General features: G+C 47.7%; 1 protein-coding gene across 4 annotated transcripts in view; it reads right to left on the bottom strand.

The window, feature by feature from the left end:
* NUP214 (nucleoporin 214) overlaps positions 1-16,415 on the bottom strand; it is a 100,218-nt gene that overhangs the window by 26,249 nt on the left and 57,554 nt on the right. For 3 of the 4 annotated variants that reach the window (XR_008598215.1, XM_054997973.1, XM_054997974.1), the window contains exons 25-28: positions 12,774-12,849; positions 10,439-10,547; positions 4,388-4,487; positions 3,617-3,652 (exon numbers count right to left, since the gene is read on the bottom strand). Coding sequence is in view for 3 of the 4 variants with exons in the window: in XM_054997973.1 (XP_054853948.1) it covers positions 3,617-3,652; positions 4,388-4,487; positions 10,439-10,547; positions 12,774-12,849 (321 nt within the window). In the remaining variant the exon portion in view is untranslated. The remainder of the gene's footprint in view (positions 1-3,616; positions 3,653-4,387; positions 4,488-10,438; positions 10,548-12,773; positions 12,850-16,415) is intronic. The other variant, XM_054997976.1, reaches the window with a different exon arrangement.

The following is a 16,415-nucleotide window of genomic DNA, read 5'->3' as shown; positions in this document are numbered from 1 at the left end:
TAGCCACTCACGCTGCCTGGATGTTGATGGCCTCGGATCCGAGGAGTCATACCCTGCAGGAGCCCCCTTCCATTGGCAATGGTAAGCAGGTGGAATATAGGAGGCCTGCCGGTGTCGTGATGCCAAAGAACGCTCGGAACCGACACTTCCCACCTCGGAGAAAGGGAGTCGACTCCGAGTGGAGGAAGCTGGAGACGCGGACGAGCGCTCTCTGGGTGTGCATCGGATCCGACGAGGGGCAGCTGGGCTCAGTTCCGGTGACGGGGAATGATGCTCACTTGAGACCACGACATATGCACCCGGATCCGGCACCTTCTCCTCCGGAGCAGAACGGTCTGGTGAGTTCAGATGAGGTGAAGGCGTGCGTGGAGATACTAGCACCACCTCATCAGCCGACTTGCACCGTGGAGACCGAGAGTGCCGATGTTTGGACTTCTTCGGCTTCTTCGACAGCGGCTCCGAGCTGGCCCTCGGATCCGAAGCCCTCTTGGTGGAAGACTTCTTGCCAGCGGTGTGCGGTCTCGGAACCGCAGTAGCCCTCGGATCCGGCGTCGGAGTCGACAGACAGGTAGGATCCGACCCCATCGGATCCGATCCCGAAACCGACTTCTTCGGATCCGACTTCGACGACGCCTTTTCTCTCGGCGATTTTGGGGACATCGCCACCTGTGAACCCGCTCTTGAGACTGCTACACTCGCTGGTCGAGATGTCGACACCGACTTAGCAGATGCCACAGAGCCCGCTCGTGAATGCCGTTTGGCCGAGGAGCTAAGGGCAGCCTTTGGGGAGGACAACGGAGTCTTTCCCACCACCGAAGGGGGTCTGGGAGTCTCCTCTTCATCCAACACTTTCTGCCAGAGCGATGCCTTCAAGCACACAGACCTCTCCTGTCTGGCCTTATGGGTAAACTTCTGGCAGATCTTACATGCTGGGACAATATGACCCTCCCCAAGGCAAAAAAGGCACAGATCATGCCCATCTGTTTGGGCCATCTTCATCTGGCACTGAGCACAGTGCTTGAATAAGGCCTTAGAGGCCATGTTTAAGGGGTTCAGCAATACGCGTCGTCAAATAACAGTCCGAGTCAATACACACCGAGTCCAAAATCCGTCCAAATCAGTCAGAAGAAGAGTAAGTCAAGTCCGAAATCCAAGTCAATACCGAAATAATCAATCACGAAGTAAGCAATCACTATAGAGCACGGAGCTGCGAAGCAGACATTCCCTTCTAGCGGCAGCAAGAAGAGAACTGAGGGAAGGGGCCATTGGTTGCTGTTGGGACACGTGACCGTTTGGGCGGGAAACGGTCGCTGAGGTGCGCACCCAACAGCCCCTTTGGAGCTGAGGAAAGCAATAGAAAAATCTTCCGGCGGCTGGCCTGCGCCTGCGCAGTCCCCATGTGTGGAGGCACAGAATAACGAAGATGAACAGTAAAGACCTGAAACGACTGCTTAATGCAGGTTAAAGAAGCATGTGCCAAAGCAAAACACAGCTGAACACCAAAAAGAAAAAAGTAATGACTACTGTAGAGTTACTTAATTTTAAGGCTGACAATGAAAAAACTGAAATGATTATAAAGATTTCCTCCTCCTCCTTGGCTCAATCATCAACCAAAAGGGAGACTGCAACCAAGAAGTTAGGAAATTGGAAGGGCAGCCATGAAGGAACTAGAAAAAATCCTTAAGTGTAAGGAAGTGTTTCTGGAGACCAAGATTAAGGTGATTCATACTATGGTGTTCTCCATTATTATGCATGGATGTGAAAGTTGGACAGTGAAGAAAGCTGTTGGGAAGAAAAGTGATTCATTTGAAATATGGTGTCAGAAGGAAGTTTTACAGATACCATGGGCCACCAAAAAGACAAATAACTGGGTTATAGATCAAATCAAGCTTGCATTCTCCCTACAAGCTAAAACGATGAAACTGAGGCTACTGTACTTTGGTCACATCACGAGAAGACAAGACTCATTAGAAAAGACAATAATTCTAAGAAAAGTTAAAGGCAACAGGAAAAGTGAAAGACCCAACATGAGATGACTGACTCAATAAAGGAATCTGTGGCCTTCTGTGCAAGACCTGAGCAAAGCTGTTCGTGATAGGATGTTTTGGAGGTGACCAATTCATAAGGCTGCAATAAAGTGGAAGTAACCTGATGGCTCTCTGGATCCCATACTTCTGCATAGGGCTGGATGCTGTACGCAAGACCTATCATTCTGAAGTGTCTGTACGCTCACAGACTGGGGAAATCAAGCCACCGAGGAGGGGCTAAGCGGCATCTTTCAGTGCTCAGGGAAGTGTCTCAGGCTTCCATGCCCTTCTTAGCTCCTCGCTTCCAGGACTTCCAGAAAATACACTAGTTAAGTAGATGTACATGTTGCAAGGACCACAGAGTTCAGAATCCCAAGGATTAGAACCTTGTTTGTTCTAAAAACCGTACTGTATTCACAGGCCCAATTAGAATGTGCTGGGCGTGAACCCTTTCCCCTATTATGACACAAGCTGTTCTGTGTGTGGTTGCTTACATAACCAAGGCTTCCAGATGGCACCAGGATGGTTTAGTCACCTCCACAAGTAGCTTATGGCTCCCCCGCCCCCCCCTGAACTACAATATGCCCATCAGGCCACTGCATCCTTTCCTGCTCCAACGCTTTCAGACTGGTCTGGATGCCCCCATTTGCAATCCTCTTGTGTGAGCATTTCATCTGGCATGACCATCAAAGTGAAATCTGTGCGAAAGACTTTGTATTAAACATGTTATATATGGCTCGGGGGGGGGGGGGGGGGAAGCCCCCTTAAGGCAGCAGAACACAGAGGCAACAGCAGCTGGTTGGGTTCCTAACAAGCAAGGCTGGGATAGCTTCCCAGATGTTTTTCATTTCAGATTTTTGAAATGAAGAGGAAAGAGACCCACAGGATGTGGAGCACACCACTGATAAAGCAGCACATGTCCATGGGGCGCGGGGAGAAAGGGGGAAGAGATGCAGCATATGTCTGACATGCAAAATCCTAATCAGTAGGGATCTGTCCACTGCAGTGCCGAAGAAGGAGGGCAAGCGGAACTAGGATTCTCTCTGCAACAGTTCTTCCCCTGTGCTACTGACTCGTATGGGGAAAAAATCATTCCTCTGAGCTCGCCCTGGTGTGGCCTAATCCTCCTCTCCCCCACTGGTGATCTCAGCCACGGAGAGTACAGCCTGGCCTTACACGTGTAGGCCAGGCCTTTCACCAGCTCTGTGGGTGATGCCTGTTGGCTGCATTTAGAACATGAAAGGCTTTTGGGAAGCGAAGCATCAAAATGTCCTCCTTCCTTTGACAAGCAGGCAATGCATGAACGGAAGGCTGTTTGTCACAGCTGCAGGGACTCAGGGGAAGGAACGTGCTCTTTGTGCACAGAGAAGCACTGGGTAGATGCTCCTGCCATGCCTTTGCAAGAGCAGTGGGACCCATGTTGCAATGGCATACCTTTAGTGGCCCTGACCCCATTATCCAGAGGAGTTGCCCCCTACCCTGGGGACCCATATTTGCATAACGGGATCACAGGTCCTGTTTCTTGGTCATGATTGTGTGAGACAGAACTGGAATTTATGTGCAGAGTGTACTGATATAGTATACTTTACCGCAAATGATGAGAGCGAGTTGCCCCAAGGAAGATGCTGGGAAATAAACAACAACAACATTTGATATATATACCGTCCTTCAGGACAACTTAATGCCACACTCAGAGCGGTTTACAAAGTGTGTTGTTATTATCCCCACGACAATCACCCTGTGAGGTGGGTGGGGCTGAGAGAGCTCTGAGAGAGCTGTGACTGACCCAAGGTCACCCAGCTGGCTTCAAGCCGAGAAGTGGGGAATCAAGCCGAGTTCTCTAGATTAGAGTCCCGCACTCTTAACCACTACACCAAACTGGCTCTCTAGTATATATGAGGGGCCTTATTTTGTTGAGCACCTGCTGGATAACAGTTCTTTTAAATCTGCTGGCAGAGTCATATGTTAACTCTTTTGTACTAGGACAGTGATTGTTCCAGGACAAAAGAACTCCTGCCAAGTAAAAATGGCCTCATGAGTGCTTGTTTCGGTTTCAGTACATGCTCTCAGGACGCAAAACCCTGTGTACAGGGCCCAAAATGTACAGTGGCCGTCCTTGCACAATGCTGCTTGTGCTGGTTTGGGCTAGGAATCTCGGTGGACTGAGGAAGGTTAAACCGAAGAGACACCAAAGCACCAGGTGGGTAATGGCACAGTTGGTCACGGATGACATGGTGTATGATTATACCACACGGAGATGGGCTGCAAACCAAGGTCAAAGGCTAATGGAGACTAACTGTGGAAAACAATTTTGCACGTTTAAAAGCAGGAAGGGGTGAGAGTATACTGCCCATACAAACCCTGAGGAGTGAAATGCAAATGCCTTGCTGAACTGGGCAGGAGTCGGTGGGGTAGGAGCTGCAGCAGACGAGGTGACGGACACAGCGGTCTTCGTTGTCCCTAGGAATGAAAAAATCCAACAGTTACAGTTATGGAAAAGATCCAGAGGAGTTAGCCATGTTCATCTGTAATAAAAACAGGGCTTTTTTTCAGCTGGAATGTGGTGGAACAGAGTTCCAGCACCTCTCGAAAATGGTCCCCCGGCGGTGCGGAGGGCAATCTAAACTCCCCTCTGTCTGGAGATCAGGGGGCGGGACCACCAGCCATGTGACCATTTTCGCTGAGGGTGATTTAAACTTTAAAAAACTCCCCCCCTTGTTCCAGATGACCCAAAGTGACATCATTGTGTGGTCCTGTGCTGGCAACCCACTGAGTTCCACCACCACTTTTCCCAGAAAAAAAGCCCTGAGTAGCAACATAGTCAAAAGTCCAGTAACACCTTTAAGACTAATGAACTTTCTTGTAGCCTAAGCTACAATGTAATGACATCTGATGAAGAGAGCTGTGGTTCTCGAAAGCTTATGCTACAATCAAGTTCATCAGTCTTAAAAGTGCTACTGGACTCTTCACAGTCATGGAAAAGAGAGCATTTACAGATGTGAACACACCTGCTGGACTCTCCACTGCATCCTTGGTTTTTTTCCAGTACAAGTCTTCTGAATCACCTTCAAAAACCACTTGGCATAACTGTTTTATCAGTGAAAGTTATTACAAAGAAGTTAATGGAGACCACCGCGAATGAACAGAAGCAGCCACAAAAGTGTGTGTGTGTGTGTGTGGGGATTCTACAGGCACAAGGTGTGTGTGTGTGTGTGTGCATGCGTGCGTGGGCAATACATCTTGAGGAGGAGCCCCCTGACGTGGCTCTAACCTTGATTTTCATTCACGTGCATCACGAGCAGACCAGGGATCCTGGGCTGGGATGGAAAGGGAGAATGTACATTTAACCAAATCATAAAATTGTAGCAATTGCTGATTTTAAATTATTATTTCCAGGCACAACCTAACAGCAGCCTTTGGGATCCACTGCAGTTTACTCGGTTTATCTGCTGAACTATGACTGGGATGGGGTGGATCTGGGTTCAAATCCTACCCTGCGGAGAAGCTCATGGGGTCGCTGCGGGCCAGCCAGTCTCTTTTAGTTATTTTATAAGATAAAATAAATAAAAAATAATAATTATATTAAAATGGTGACCTTGCCTTTCTCCCAGTAAGGATCAGGTCCTGTCTGCCTAACCTATTCTCAAGGCATTTGCAAGGATAAAATGGAGGAGAGGAAAACCCTCCGCCTGCTGTCCTGTTAAAAATAGGATTGGCAGTCCTGTAAAGCCTCAGAATGATCTGGCTCGGGGGTGTCCAGAGGGCCCCTGGCTTGGCTCACTGAGGAGCCTGTAAGAGGTCTTGCTCCGTGGAGGTAAGGTGGCTGGTTACCAAGCAGAGGGCCTTCTTGGTGGTGGTGTCCCGTTCAGGGAACTTCTTCCTCCTGGTCCATTTGTCTGGCACGGACCTCAACGGCTTTTAGGTGCCTCATGGAAACAAGGCAGTTCACTCTGGCAATTAGTGGGATTTAATCCATCAGCTGTTTTGATTTTTTATTGGTTGGTGTTCTCCTGTGTCAGGGCTTTCATATATTTTGTTGCTTTTACCATGTTTTAAGCCCCCCTGAGAACACTAGCTGGAAAGGCAAAGGTAAAGGTAAAGGTAGTCCCCTGTGCAAGCACCGAGTCATTACTGACCCATGGGGAGACGTCGCATCACGATGTTTTCTTGGCAGACTTTTTACGGGGTGCTTTGCCATTGCCTTCCCCAGTCATCTATACTTTACCCCCAGGAAACTGGGTACTCATTTTACCGACCTCGGTAGGATGGAAGACTGAGTCAACCTTGAGCCGGCTACCTGAACCCAGCTTCCATCGGGATTGAACTCAGGTCGCGAGCAGAGCTTGGACTGCAGTACTGCAGCTTACCACTCTGCGTAGAAATGTTTGAAAAGATGACTTTTTTAATTTATTAAAATGACTTTTTAATTTATTGAATTTGTAAAATATATCAAGTTGTATCATAAAGCAGGCCTAGAGCAACACTATGTCAGAACCTAAGAGCAGCCCTCAGAGGACATAGGCTTGGACCTCCCAAGTATGTCTATGGGTACAAGGAAGGTAGGTGATTTTTATGGACTTCTTCCTCCTACACCAGCCCAAAATGCAGCTCCTTAGGGATGGGGGATCCCCAAGCTTGCTGGAGGGAAACAGAGGACTCCTGTGAGAGGGGCAAATCAACCAAAACTAGCCCATCCTAGTGCACAGAGAAATTCCAGGCAAGACCAAAGCCCCCTCTAGGGCTTGTGATAAGTCCCCTAGCTCTTCTGCCCACCTTGGGGCCGAGAGAGTGCGTGGACTCTGCCAACAGTGACTCCAGTGCCTGGGGGCACCTCTGAAGGGCAGCGCAGCAGGGAGCTTGAAGCTTCTGAGCTTGAAAGTGGGGGAGGAGAAGGGGGCCATGTGCCACTGTGTTTGGTGCTGGCACAGCCATGAAGCTCTGTGCCGCCACCCCTCAAACCAAGCACAAATTTTGGCGGCTGTGTCAGCCAAAATGTGCAGACCCCTCCCTCTTTTCTGTGTTAAACCAACAGTCCTCAACTACGGAAACCCTGCCCCTAGGAACAGCCTGGAGAAAAGGAGCAAGCTCTTACGGAGGCCATCTGCACCTGGTGAACCAACAGATCTATTAGGACGGAGACACATGTCAGCAGGGTAATGGTGAGTGGCCAGGCAGTCACTACCCCCCATAAAGCTTATTTAAAGACTAGCCTCATTCTTATGCATCTCAGAAGCGTTGACTCACAAGTGCTCAGTTACTGCTGCTCCTTTCCAGCTAGAGTTGCTCCTGGGGAGAGATGACAACCTTAGAAGTAGTCACTGTGCAGTGGTTAGAGGGCTGGGGGCTCCAAATTCCAGACCCCTCCAAACTGCCACGAAGCTTTATTGGGCAACTACGGCCAGATGTTCCTAATCTATCTCATAGGGCTGAGGAGGTGAGAACCATGTGAGAAAGGGAAAGATAAAAATATACTAGGTTAATATTTTTAAAATCTCCCTGTAAGGTAGGACTCTGTCCCATTAATGGATTGATTTCCTTTCCAGCACTACAACTTGAGCCATCGGAGAAGTCCCTGCAGCTGCTTTTTAAGGTTAAAAAAATACTTTTAAAAATCCCAGATTTCCCACGTAATGTACAGTTGAGCTCTGAGAATTCTTAGAACTGAATTATTCAGGAGGGATATTTTTACACAGGTGGGAGTGCTGTGGTGTAAGGACAGGGTTCAGAAAGATGCTTTGGTACAGGGACAGAGACTGTAGAGTATACTACTGTGTTCTGTCTGTTGCTCTAAGTATGTAACATGCCTGTTCATTGCTTCAGCTCTGTATCAGATTTCTACTTGTTTTCAAATATATGCAGTCCGTTCTGCATTGTTTATCGGTTGTCCCAACCTGTTGATTGTACCGACTCATTCTGTGTAATCTGCCTTGAGTCTCAGTAAGAGAGGGGGATTATAAAGTGGACTAAGCTGTGGCTCCCAGTGCCTGCCTCAGCTGTTTCCTCAGTTTATTGCTCTCTCCCCAGACCCTCGGTCTGCTCTGGCTGCTGCTCAGCTACCAGTCAGATATGCTAACCACACGAGTTCTCTGACTGGCGATTCTCAGAAAAGCAGAACATGCACCCTCATGGCTTTCCAAGCCTCTGTACCATGACACCGATCAGTTCTTGTCCTCAGAGCCAGCAACAAGCAGGGGGTCTGTGCGTGCGTGCGCACTTCTCCTGGCAATAACGGTGGGTTCTCAGATGTACTGGAACTCAGCACCTCACAGCAAGAGCTAATTTCTGAGGACAACACCAATCACACAGCATCCAGACCCACTGGCAGGACAACAACAGTTTGTTGTTTGTTCGCTCTCTCTCTCTTGCGCACATGCACGAGCATGCATGCGCACACGCCCGCACACGCATGCACAGGGGTCTTGTGTCTCTTCAAAAGAAACATAGCAGTAAGAATTTTTGTTTTCCACCCCATCCCTCGGGAAGCCGATAACTTTGAAGTCTCTTGTATGTCTCTGCTGGTTAAAAAAAGAAAAGGAAGACTTCAGCTGCAACAGTTAGTTAGTTACCCAAAGCGAGGCAGTAAGTATAGATTTGTCCTGGGGGAAAGAGTGAAGCTGGCTGCAGCAGGCTCCCAAAAGATTTTTTTTTTACTGCATATGAAAGCTACTCAGAGATCTCTGATAAATCTCTCTCTTAAAATCATCACCATAACAACAGGAATCCAGAAAATACAGGAAAATACCAATAGGTTCAAATTTGATCATTCCAGCTCACTCAAAATTTAAAGAAATAGTGGCTTATTTTACTTTTAATTTGGCCCTCCAATGGGAAAGGCCTGTCACCAAGGCTGGGAGCGTCTCAAGAGTGGTATTCTCTTGTGTTTTACAGCAGATCTGGGCAACAAAACAAGCCAGGAAGAAACTGGAATATAAAGAAGGAGAAGAGTACTGTACCAGGAGGCTTGGGAAACAGCCCTGTTCACGGCGTATGGAGTGCGGCCACTCACATGCAAGCCCAGCTGCCCAGCCTCTTGGCTGTGGGGCATTTTAAGGAAGTTTCTAGTTCTTGTTTTTACAAGACATCTAAAACGGCATTGACGGTGCTTGGGAGGGATTGCATTTACAATAAAATGTATAACCTGCCTTCCAAGCAAGTACCACAATTAGCTTGGGTTTGCTTTACTGAGGCGGCTTATCCTGCAGCAGGTTCCCTGACTTTCTAGCCTTACAGGCCCATTTCCCGCTCTGCCTTCCACCTTACTTCCTGGAATCCCCAAACTTATTCTCCCTGCTCACATGGCTACGCCTGCCGTATAAATGGCTACACATTTGACATGACACAGGGCACTCCAAATTCATCTGCAGTCTATCGAAGGCTCGTGTGACTCCGGTGAATTCAGTTCCTGCTTTACAGCTAAGGGCTCTCTGGGGAATCCGCAGAATTTAGAGTGAGCGGAAGAACGAACTCAGGAGATCATGTCTGACGGTTCCTTTGATATACTTGGGCTGTGACTCACAAAAGCTTATATTGAAATAAATGTTGTTGGTCTTTAAGGGGCCACTAGGCTTGTGCTTTATTTTGTTATGGCAGACTAACACAGCTACCCCTTTGCAGCCTTTTAGACCATCCTATACAAGAAGAATCCAATTCCCTCTTTCCAAATATGCATCCAGAATCGATGTTTCTAGTGGAAGGAAGGAATGGGCTGCATTCAAACACCAAACCAACGGCCTGCTTTGTAATTTAAGCTTCCAAAATACAGGAACAGGAAGCTTGCAACTGGGTCCCAACGATGCTTTCATTTTCAGTCCTTGCAGGACTTTGTAAATTGGCTATAAACCTGGAAGGGCACTAGAACTGACCTGGTTTTGAACTGTTCTATAAAGCCTTCAGTTGAACCTCTTATGTTTCCTTGTGGATGAGAACTGAGTATACGCAGGCACCTCTGTCCCTGCTCTTTCACGTCCAAATCTAGGTTGTAAGTTCCTTGCAGCAGAGACCCAGCTTTGGCTTATGTTTGCCTGCAAGGTACCACATGCACATAAAATATAGGATGAGAGAAAACACCTTATTCTGGTGGCATTTTGATGGGTGATGAAGGTTAGGAGACAGAACTGTGCAGTGTGCATTCTGGACAATTCTCAGCAGGCACTGCACACAGCACCGCATTTGTGTGTAGGAAAGCCGAGACTCAGATCTTGGTACTCAGCTATGAAGTTCACAGATACAGTGCTTTCAAGCCAAAGCAGAATGACAAAGCCCCTTGCACACCAAGAACGTAGTATGCAAATAATAATGATAATAATGGGGGGGAAAGAAAACCTGCTGCTCTCTCTTCACGCGTTCTGAATGCCGCCTCCTTGCTGCGAAGAGTTAATTATTAATTATCCTTCCACATGAAAGGAACTGACCTGAGTTCTTTTTGCCCAAAGTTGTTGGACTGGTGGATGTTGTGACGACACCTGATGGGGATGTTGAGGTGGGTGGAGGTTGCATCGTAAGGGAACCTGCCAGAGGAACCTAAAAACATGGAGGAAGCAAAGCCGCTCGGTCATAGAGGGAGCAGGAAAAAGGGCTTTGGGAGCTCAACTCATATGGACAAAAACAGATGAGAGAAGAAAATTAAGGTTTTTAAAAATTTAAGTTGCAGCTGTAATTTCCTTAAGAATATCCTGGCCTCTTAATGCCAACCATCTCTTAAAGCTGAATTTCTGACTTTTATGAAAAGCAAATTTTCTTTGTAATGGAAGAACCACGGGGCTCCAAGTTGGATGCCAGCTCTTCCCATCATGAATACCAGTTGTTGGTGCTGGTGGCGCAAGGAAGCCACCCAAAGCTGCTGCTGGTTGTGGCTCTCTCTGTTGTTCTTAATGACCCGTGAGTAGCCCTGGGATAAGCTGATGTCCAGGGAGAGGATGCTCCCAACAAACTGCTAAGCAGCTCAAGAGCTGGATGAAAAGTTCTGAATGTGGACAACGCCCCCCCAGGTGCCCACCTCTGCTCTAACCATTAGCTAACACTGTGCTGCTGAGCAGCAACTAATCCACATCTTAACAAATGGAAAGGACATCCTTCCAGCTAGACATACCTGCTGGTCCAGACTGAAAACTAACACTAACCTAAAAGGCAAGGCATAATGAAACAAAACAGCAACAGAGGCCTCAGCAACCCATTTTTGAAGATGGTTTTGTGAGACGGATTAAGACCTTTCAACGCAGTCTTGTTATCAGGAAATGGGCAAAAGGAGAGAAAGACACTGGATGCATTAACAACCTTCTCTGTTTTGTTTTAAGTTTAATCTTCCAGAACAGGATGGTTGCTGTTATCAGGGACAGACAGGCCAGCCCAGATGCCAAAGGCAAGCCAGGGCCACCGTCACCCCACCAGCTGTATTCCAAACCAAGAGATAACAGTGAAAGAAACACAACAAAGATAAATTACGAGTTCGATGGTCAATACCAACGGCAGATTAGCAGCAGGAGTCCTTGGAGTTTGCATTACTTTTGGAGGAAAAGTTTTCAGCCTGGGCCTGGCAGGGTTCTCCAGCCAGAACGGCACCCCATCCATTCCTCGAGGGGTGGAGGAGCTACTGGATGAAGTGACTCTACAGGAATTCTCGCAAGGAAGAGTTACCACCACTGACCACCCAGCTGTACGCCAAGGAAGGGATCCCCCTAATTTTTGATCCAAGTTATAACAACAATCACCCCCCACCACCACCCCGTGCTTGTGTGTCACTCTTCTGGACAGACTGGTGCCACACTCAAGAGTGGTTAACAAAGTCAGTGTTGTTATTATCCCCACAATACAGCTGGGGAGCTGGGGCCGAGAGGAGGGGCTTCCCCAAGGCCACCTGCAGAGTTCATGGCAATGGTGGGAGTCAAACCAGCAGAGTGCTGGCTCGGAGCCCAGCCACTTAACCACTATGCTACATCAGTTAACAAGCAAAGTGGGGACATTTTAACCCACACTAGTGATTCTAAACTGGGAAGTGTGAGAGACAATTACCCCAAATAGAAAGATCTTGTAAATGTGGCATTCCAAAGCTCACATCTTCTATTAAGCTCCCTTTATGCCATGGAGTCAAGTTGATCTGGGTGAAATGCAGGCAGCCAAATACTGGGACAAAACCGTCAGCACCCTGGCTCCTGAGAATCAGATCATTACAGGCAGCCAGTTCTATGCCGCCGCCAGCCAGGGTGCTCCAAGCCCCACCCCACTTTTTTGGTCACACTGGTTAGGGAAGCCACTATTTCTGCCCTCTTCTGCCCTTCCAGAGTGCTTCCCTGCCTGCTTTATCCCAATGAGGATGTGGTGGAGACGGAATCCAAACAAAGCTGCAAGTTTAGCACAGCACAGAGCATCATTCCTGCCTCCCTGACATTTGCTATTCCACATCCCCGTTGGGATGGAAACAGGCAGGGAAACCCCCTGGAAGCACAGAAGGGGACACCGCAGTGGCTTAAACCAACAGGACTTGCAAGTGCTTAAAGGCTGGGCTGTGCCTTAGAATGTGCTTCTCTGAAGAATGGGTCTCCTTGCGCATGTGAAAGGATAGGAACATTCCAAAAGCTTTTTATACTCGAGCAGTTGCAGCTAGAAGACAGCAAACAAAAGGGTGGAAAGTAAACCCGAACTTTTCTGAAAGGGGCTCTGGAGACCAGGTTAAGGAGTTGCAAGGCAGATTAAAACCAGCCAGGCCTAAAGCTCAACAAACCTGCCTGGCTCAGAGAGAGGAAAAGGTACCTGGTTGGCTTGGGTTGTAGCAGTCACAGTCAAAACCTGGTGTGTAACTTGAGTTGTGGACTGAGGAACTGATGATCTAGGAGGGAAAAAAGAGAAGATTTTAGAGCCCACTCACTGCCATCTTATACTCTGCCTTGTTCAAGGTCTCCTGCCTCTATGACCATACACAGTGCTGTGTTGCCAGTGGAAAAGCGTGGCTGTGCGAGAACTCTTACTGTGCTGCAGGAGAAAAAAACCCTGAAAGGCTCCTGTGATTCCAGAGCCCCCCTGGGATCCACAGAGAATGCTGCCTGTTGCCTCTCTGTCTGAACTGCTGCTCCGGAAGAGCCCCTTGCCATCAGCTTCCATTGAGAGTCAGCAGTTTTGCCCTACCGTTGCGGACCACGTGTGATTGCGTCATCACTGACATTAAGATCAGGGTAGAAAACAACAACATTTATAAAGCTCTTCAGAGCATTTAAAGCATTGCACTTTATTTATTACTTAATCAAGAAGCCACACAAGCCTTCCCCCTGACCCAAGTTTCTTGGAGGACAGAATTGTAAGGAATGAATGAATCATTTTTTGAACCCAATTTTCAGACAAAAATGGCTCTCAAGGCAGCTTACAGCAATCAAAACCAACACTGGGTTGGATCCAACCAACTTTTCTGTTGGTAGAAAAGAGAAGAAAAAAGGGGGCTCCTCTCCGATCGCAAAAAAAGGGACTTTGCTGGGGATCACAGAACCTGCATGTGAGGCAGGGGCTGATAGGAGGAGGAGGATTGGGTGGGACACAAAAACCCGGCTGGATCTAACACATTAACATGCCGTAACCCTTATAAGAAACCTGTAAGACAGATCAGCAATTCTCCCCATGTTGCAGAGGCGGAAGGAGAAAGCAGCCGGCTAATTTGTTAGCTCACAGCAGAGGCCACGTATAAACCGGGTGTCCGAACTCAACTGCTGTGCTAAACCAGCTCCCAATCGACACAAGACAAACCAGCCCTTCCCAGTGGCCTATTCAAAATCCAGAGGGCTACTTCTGCCAGGGTGAAAAGGCTGGTGTTGCAAGAATGAAGCCCGACGACTGCAGATTCCTTCTAGGGAAGTAAGGGTGGACCAAGGTGTAGGTCAAGCTTTCAGAAATGTAAGACAAATTTAAATCCTTACATAATTTAAAAAAAACCTTGTCTTGGACAAGAGGTCAGAATGCATCGACTTTTTCTGGTTTGATGTAAGTAGAAGCAACTGTTTCTTGCGCAGCAGCTGCATAATATGCCCCCCACATAAGACCTCACCCAGGAGGCAAAGCAGGATCTAGCCCTGCGGGGTGAGGACTCTTAACAGCCACTCCACACCCACTGGGTTAAGGCTGCACAGAGTCGCCTAGGATAAAAGGTAGTGCCCCAGCATGGCTTGGCACTGTGGCTGAGCTATGTCACTGAACTGGGCCAACACCTGCATTTTCTTTTTGCTGTTTTCGTTAACACAAGAGCAGTAAATAAGGAAGCACAAGGGAGACGCAGATGTCCTCATTAAATGGGGTTTGTTTAAATTGATGCCCTGGCTTTTTATCAGAAAGAATAAAACAAAGGAAAACAAAATTTGCAATGTTTTCTGTACAGTGTAACGATTTTAGTGAACTCCAGAGAACCACAATGTTGGTCTGATTAATACAAGACAGAGAAGAAAAACAAAGAGAAAAAATAAAAATAAAGATAGGGGAAGAAAACGAGCTTTGCCGTGCCTCCCACAATAATCCTCCAGGGCCCACCTGGAGCTGTCTGCTGAGGCTGCTGAAGGCTTTTTGAAACACGTCCAGCAGTCAAGTATCTAAGGCAGGGGTGGAAATTTTCTGCCCACTTGCAAAGGGGCATAAGGCATTCAGTGTGGCACGGGTGCCTTTATAGGAGACAGACATTCGATGGTTGCAGCCGCACCACAATCCTACATGGGGCTCCCACTCTGCCAGGACGAAGTCACAACTTTATGACCTTCCTATGGAAGCGAGAGGTCACTGGCAGCCGTAGCTCCACCCACCAGAAACAAGAAATCTCAACCATGGCGGGGCACATGACTGGTGAAGTGGCTGCTTTGCTGCCTGTACTTCCTCCATCTTGCCTCATCCACTTAGGATTAGTAACTGATGGGTCAATTACTACCAAATGGGTCACATCTTCCTTGGTACCAACAATACGACTGCATGGCCACTTGCTATAACTTGCCGCAGGCAGATCAAGCACTGCGGATGGGGCCTGTCCTGCCCCCTTCGATCTTTATTTCCTTTCTGGATTTTTCTCCTTCTCTTGTATTAACCACAAGTACACCACAAGTCGGTAACGCCAGCAATACTGCACACTTCAAGATATATTTTATTGCTTTTCTGTTGCTTCTTTTATACCTCTTTTAGAGATCTGCACTGGCTTTTAACTTTGAGGATTTCTGACAGTTACCATCTTGTATTTTGATTATCTTCACAGTTGTGTTTTACATCTACCATAAACTGCCCTGAGAATCAACTGGGTTGATAGCTGCGGGACAGAAATACTTAAAATAAAAGCAATAATTAAATAAAATCACCTGCTTCTAATGCCAGTTTAAAAGTTAATTTTAATAACTAAGTTATCATTTGAGCGTAAGTATCAAATCAGTTGATAACTAAAGCTTTAAAAAAATTGTTCTTATGATGCATTAAAAAGCTTTTTAAAAACCTTGACCGTAACTTGACGATTCTTGATCAGTCTAGTGCCCAAGCCTAAACCACAGTTGTAGGAAGAACCCCTGCTGAGCAATGAGATCCTCTTAGCAACCTCCTCTCTTGCTTGATGAAGGGCATAAGCCAGCCAGTGGGGTGTAATGGCTGGACTAGAGTCTGGGAAACCCAAGCCCAATCCCCTGCCCTGCCATGGAAGTTTGCTGGGTGAACTGGGCCCCTTGGATCTCAGCGGATCCCTACCTTACAGGGTTTTTTGTGAGGACAAAACAGGGGAGAGAAGAAGAATCGAATCCACTTTGGGCCCTCCCTGGGGAGAAAGTAAAATGAAATAAAATAAAAATATTTAACTTTGGTATCAGTTTGAGGGATGGATGAGGACTGGCTACTCATGAGATCTGCTGTAGCACAGTGGTTAAGTGGTTTGCCTGAGAATCGGCGCTCTACTGGTTCGAATCCTACCACTGTCATGTGCTCAGTAAGCAGCCTTAGGTCAGCCCCTCCTCTCAGCCCCAGCTCATCAGCTGTGCTGTGGGGATAACAGGAACATTAACTTGTTCACCGCTCTGGGTGAGGCACTAATCTGTCTAGAAGAGCAGTATATAAGGGCAGTTATTATTAGTATTATCTTACAGGGTCTTTCATGATGCTGGCATGCATTCTACCTTGGACTGTGAGCATTTGCCCTACTAAGGATGAATAGCAGCCACCAGGGCTTTTTTTCAGCTGGAATGCAGTGGAATGGAGTTCCGGCACCTCTTGAAAATGGTCACATGGCTGGTGGCCCCGCCCCCTGATCTCCAGACAGAGGAGAGTTTAAATAGCCCTCTGCGCCACTGGAGCGGCACGGAGGGCAATCTAAACTCCCCTCTGTCTGGAGATCAGGGGTCGGGGCCACCAGCCATGTGACCATTTTCGCCGAGGGTCATTTAAACTTTAAAAAACTCC

This window comes from Eublepharis macularius, chromosome 14 (genome assembly GCF_028583425.1).
Source record: "Eublepharis macularius isolate TG4126 chromosome 14, MPM_Emac_v1.0, whole genome shotgun sequence".
Lineage (NCBI taxonomy): Eukaryota > Metazoa > Chordata > Lepidosauria > Squamata > Eublepharidae > Eublepharis > Eublepharis macularius.
The sequence above is the reverse complement of the archived record's forward strand: the minus strand, read 5'-3'. Positions and strand labels throughout refer to the sequence as shown.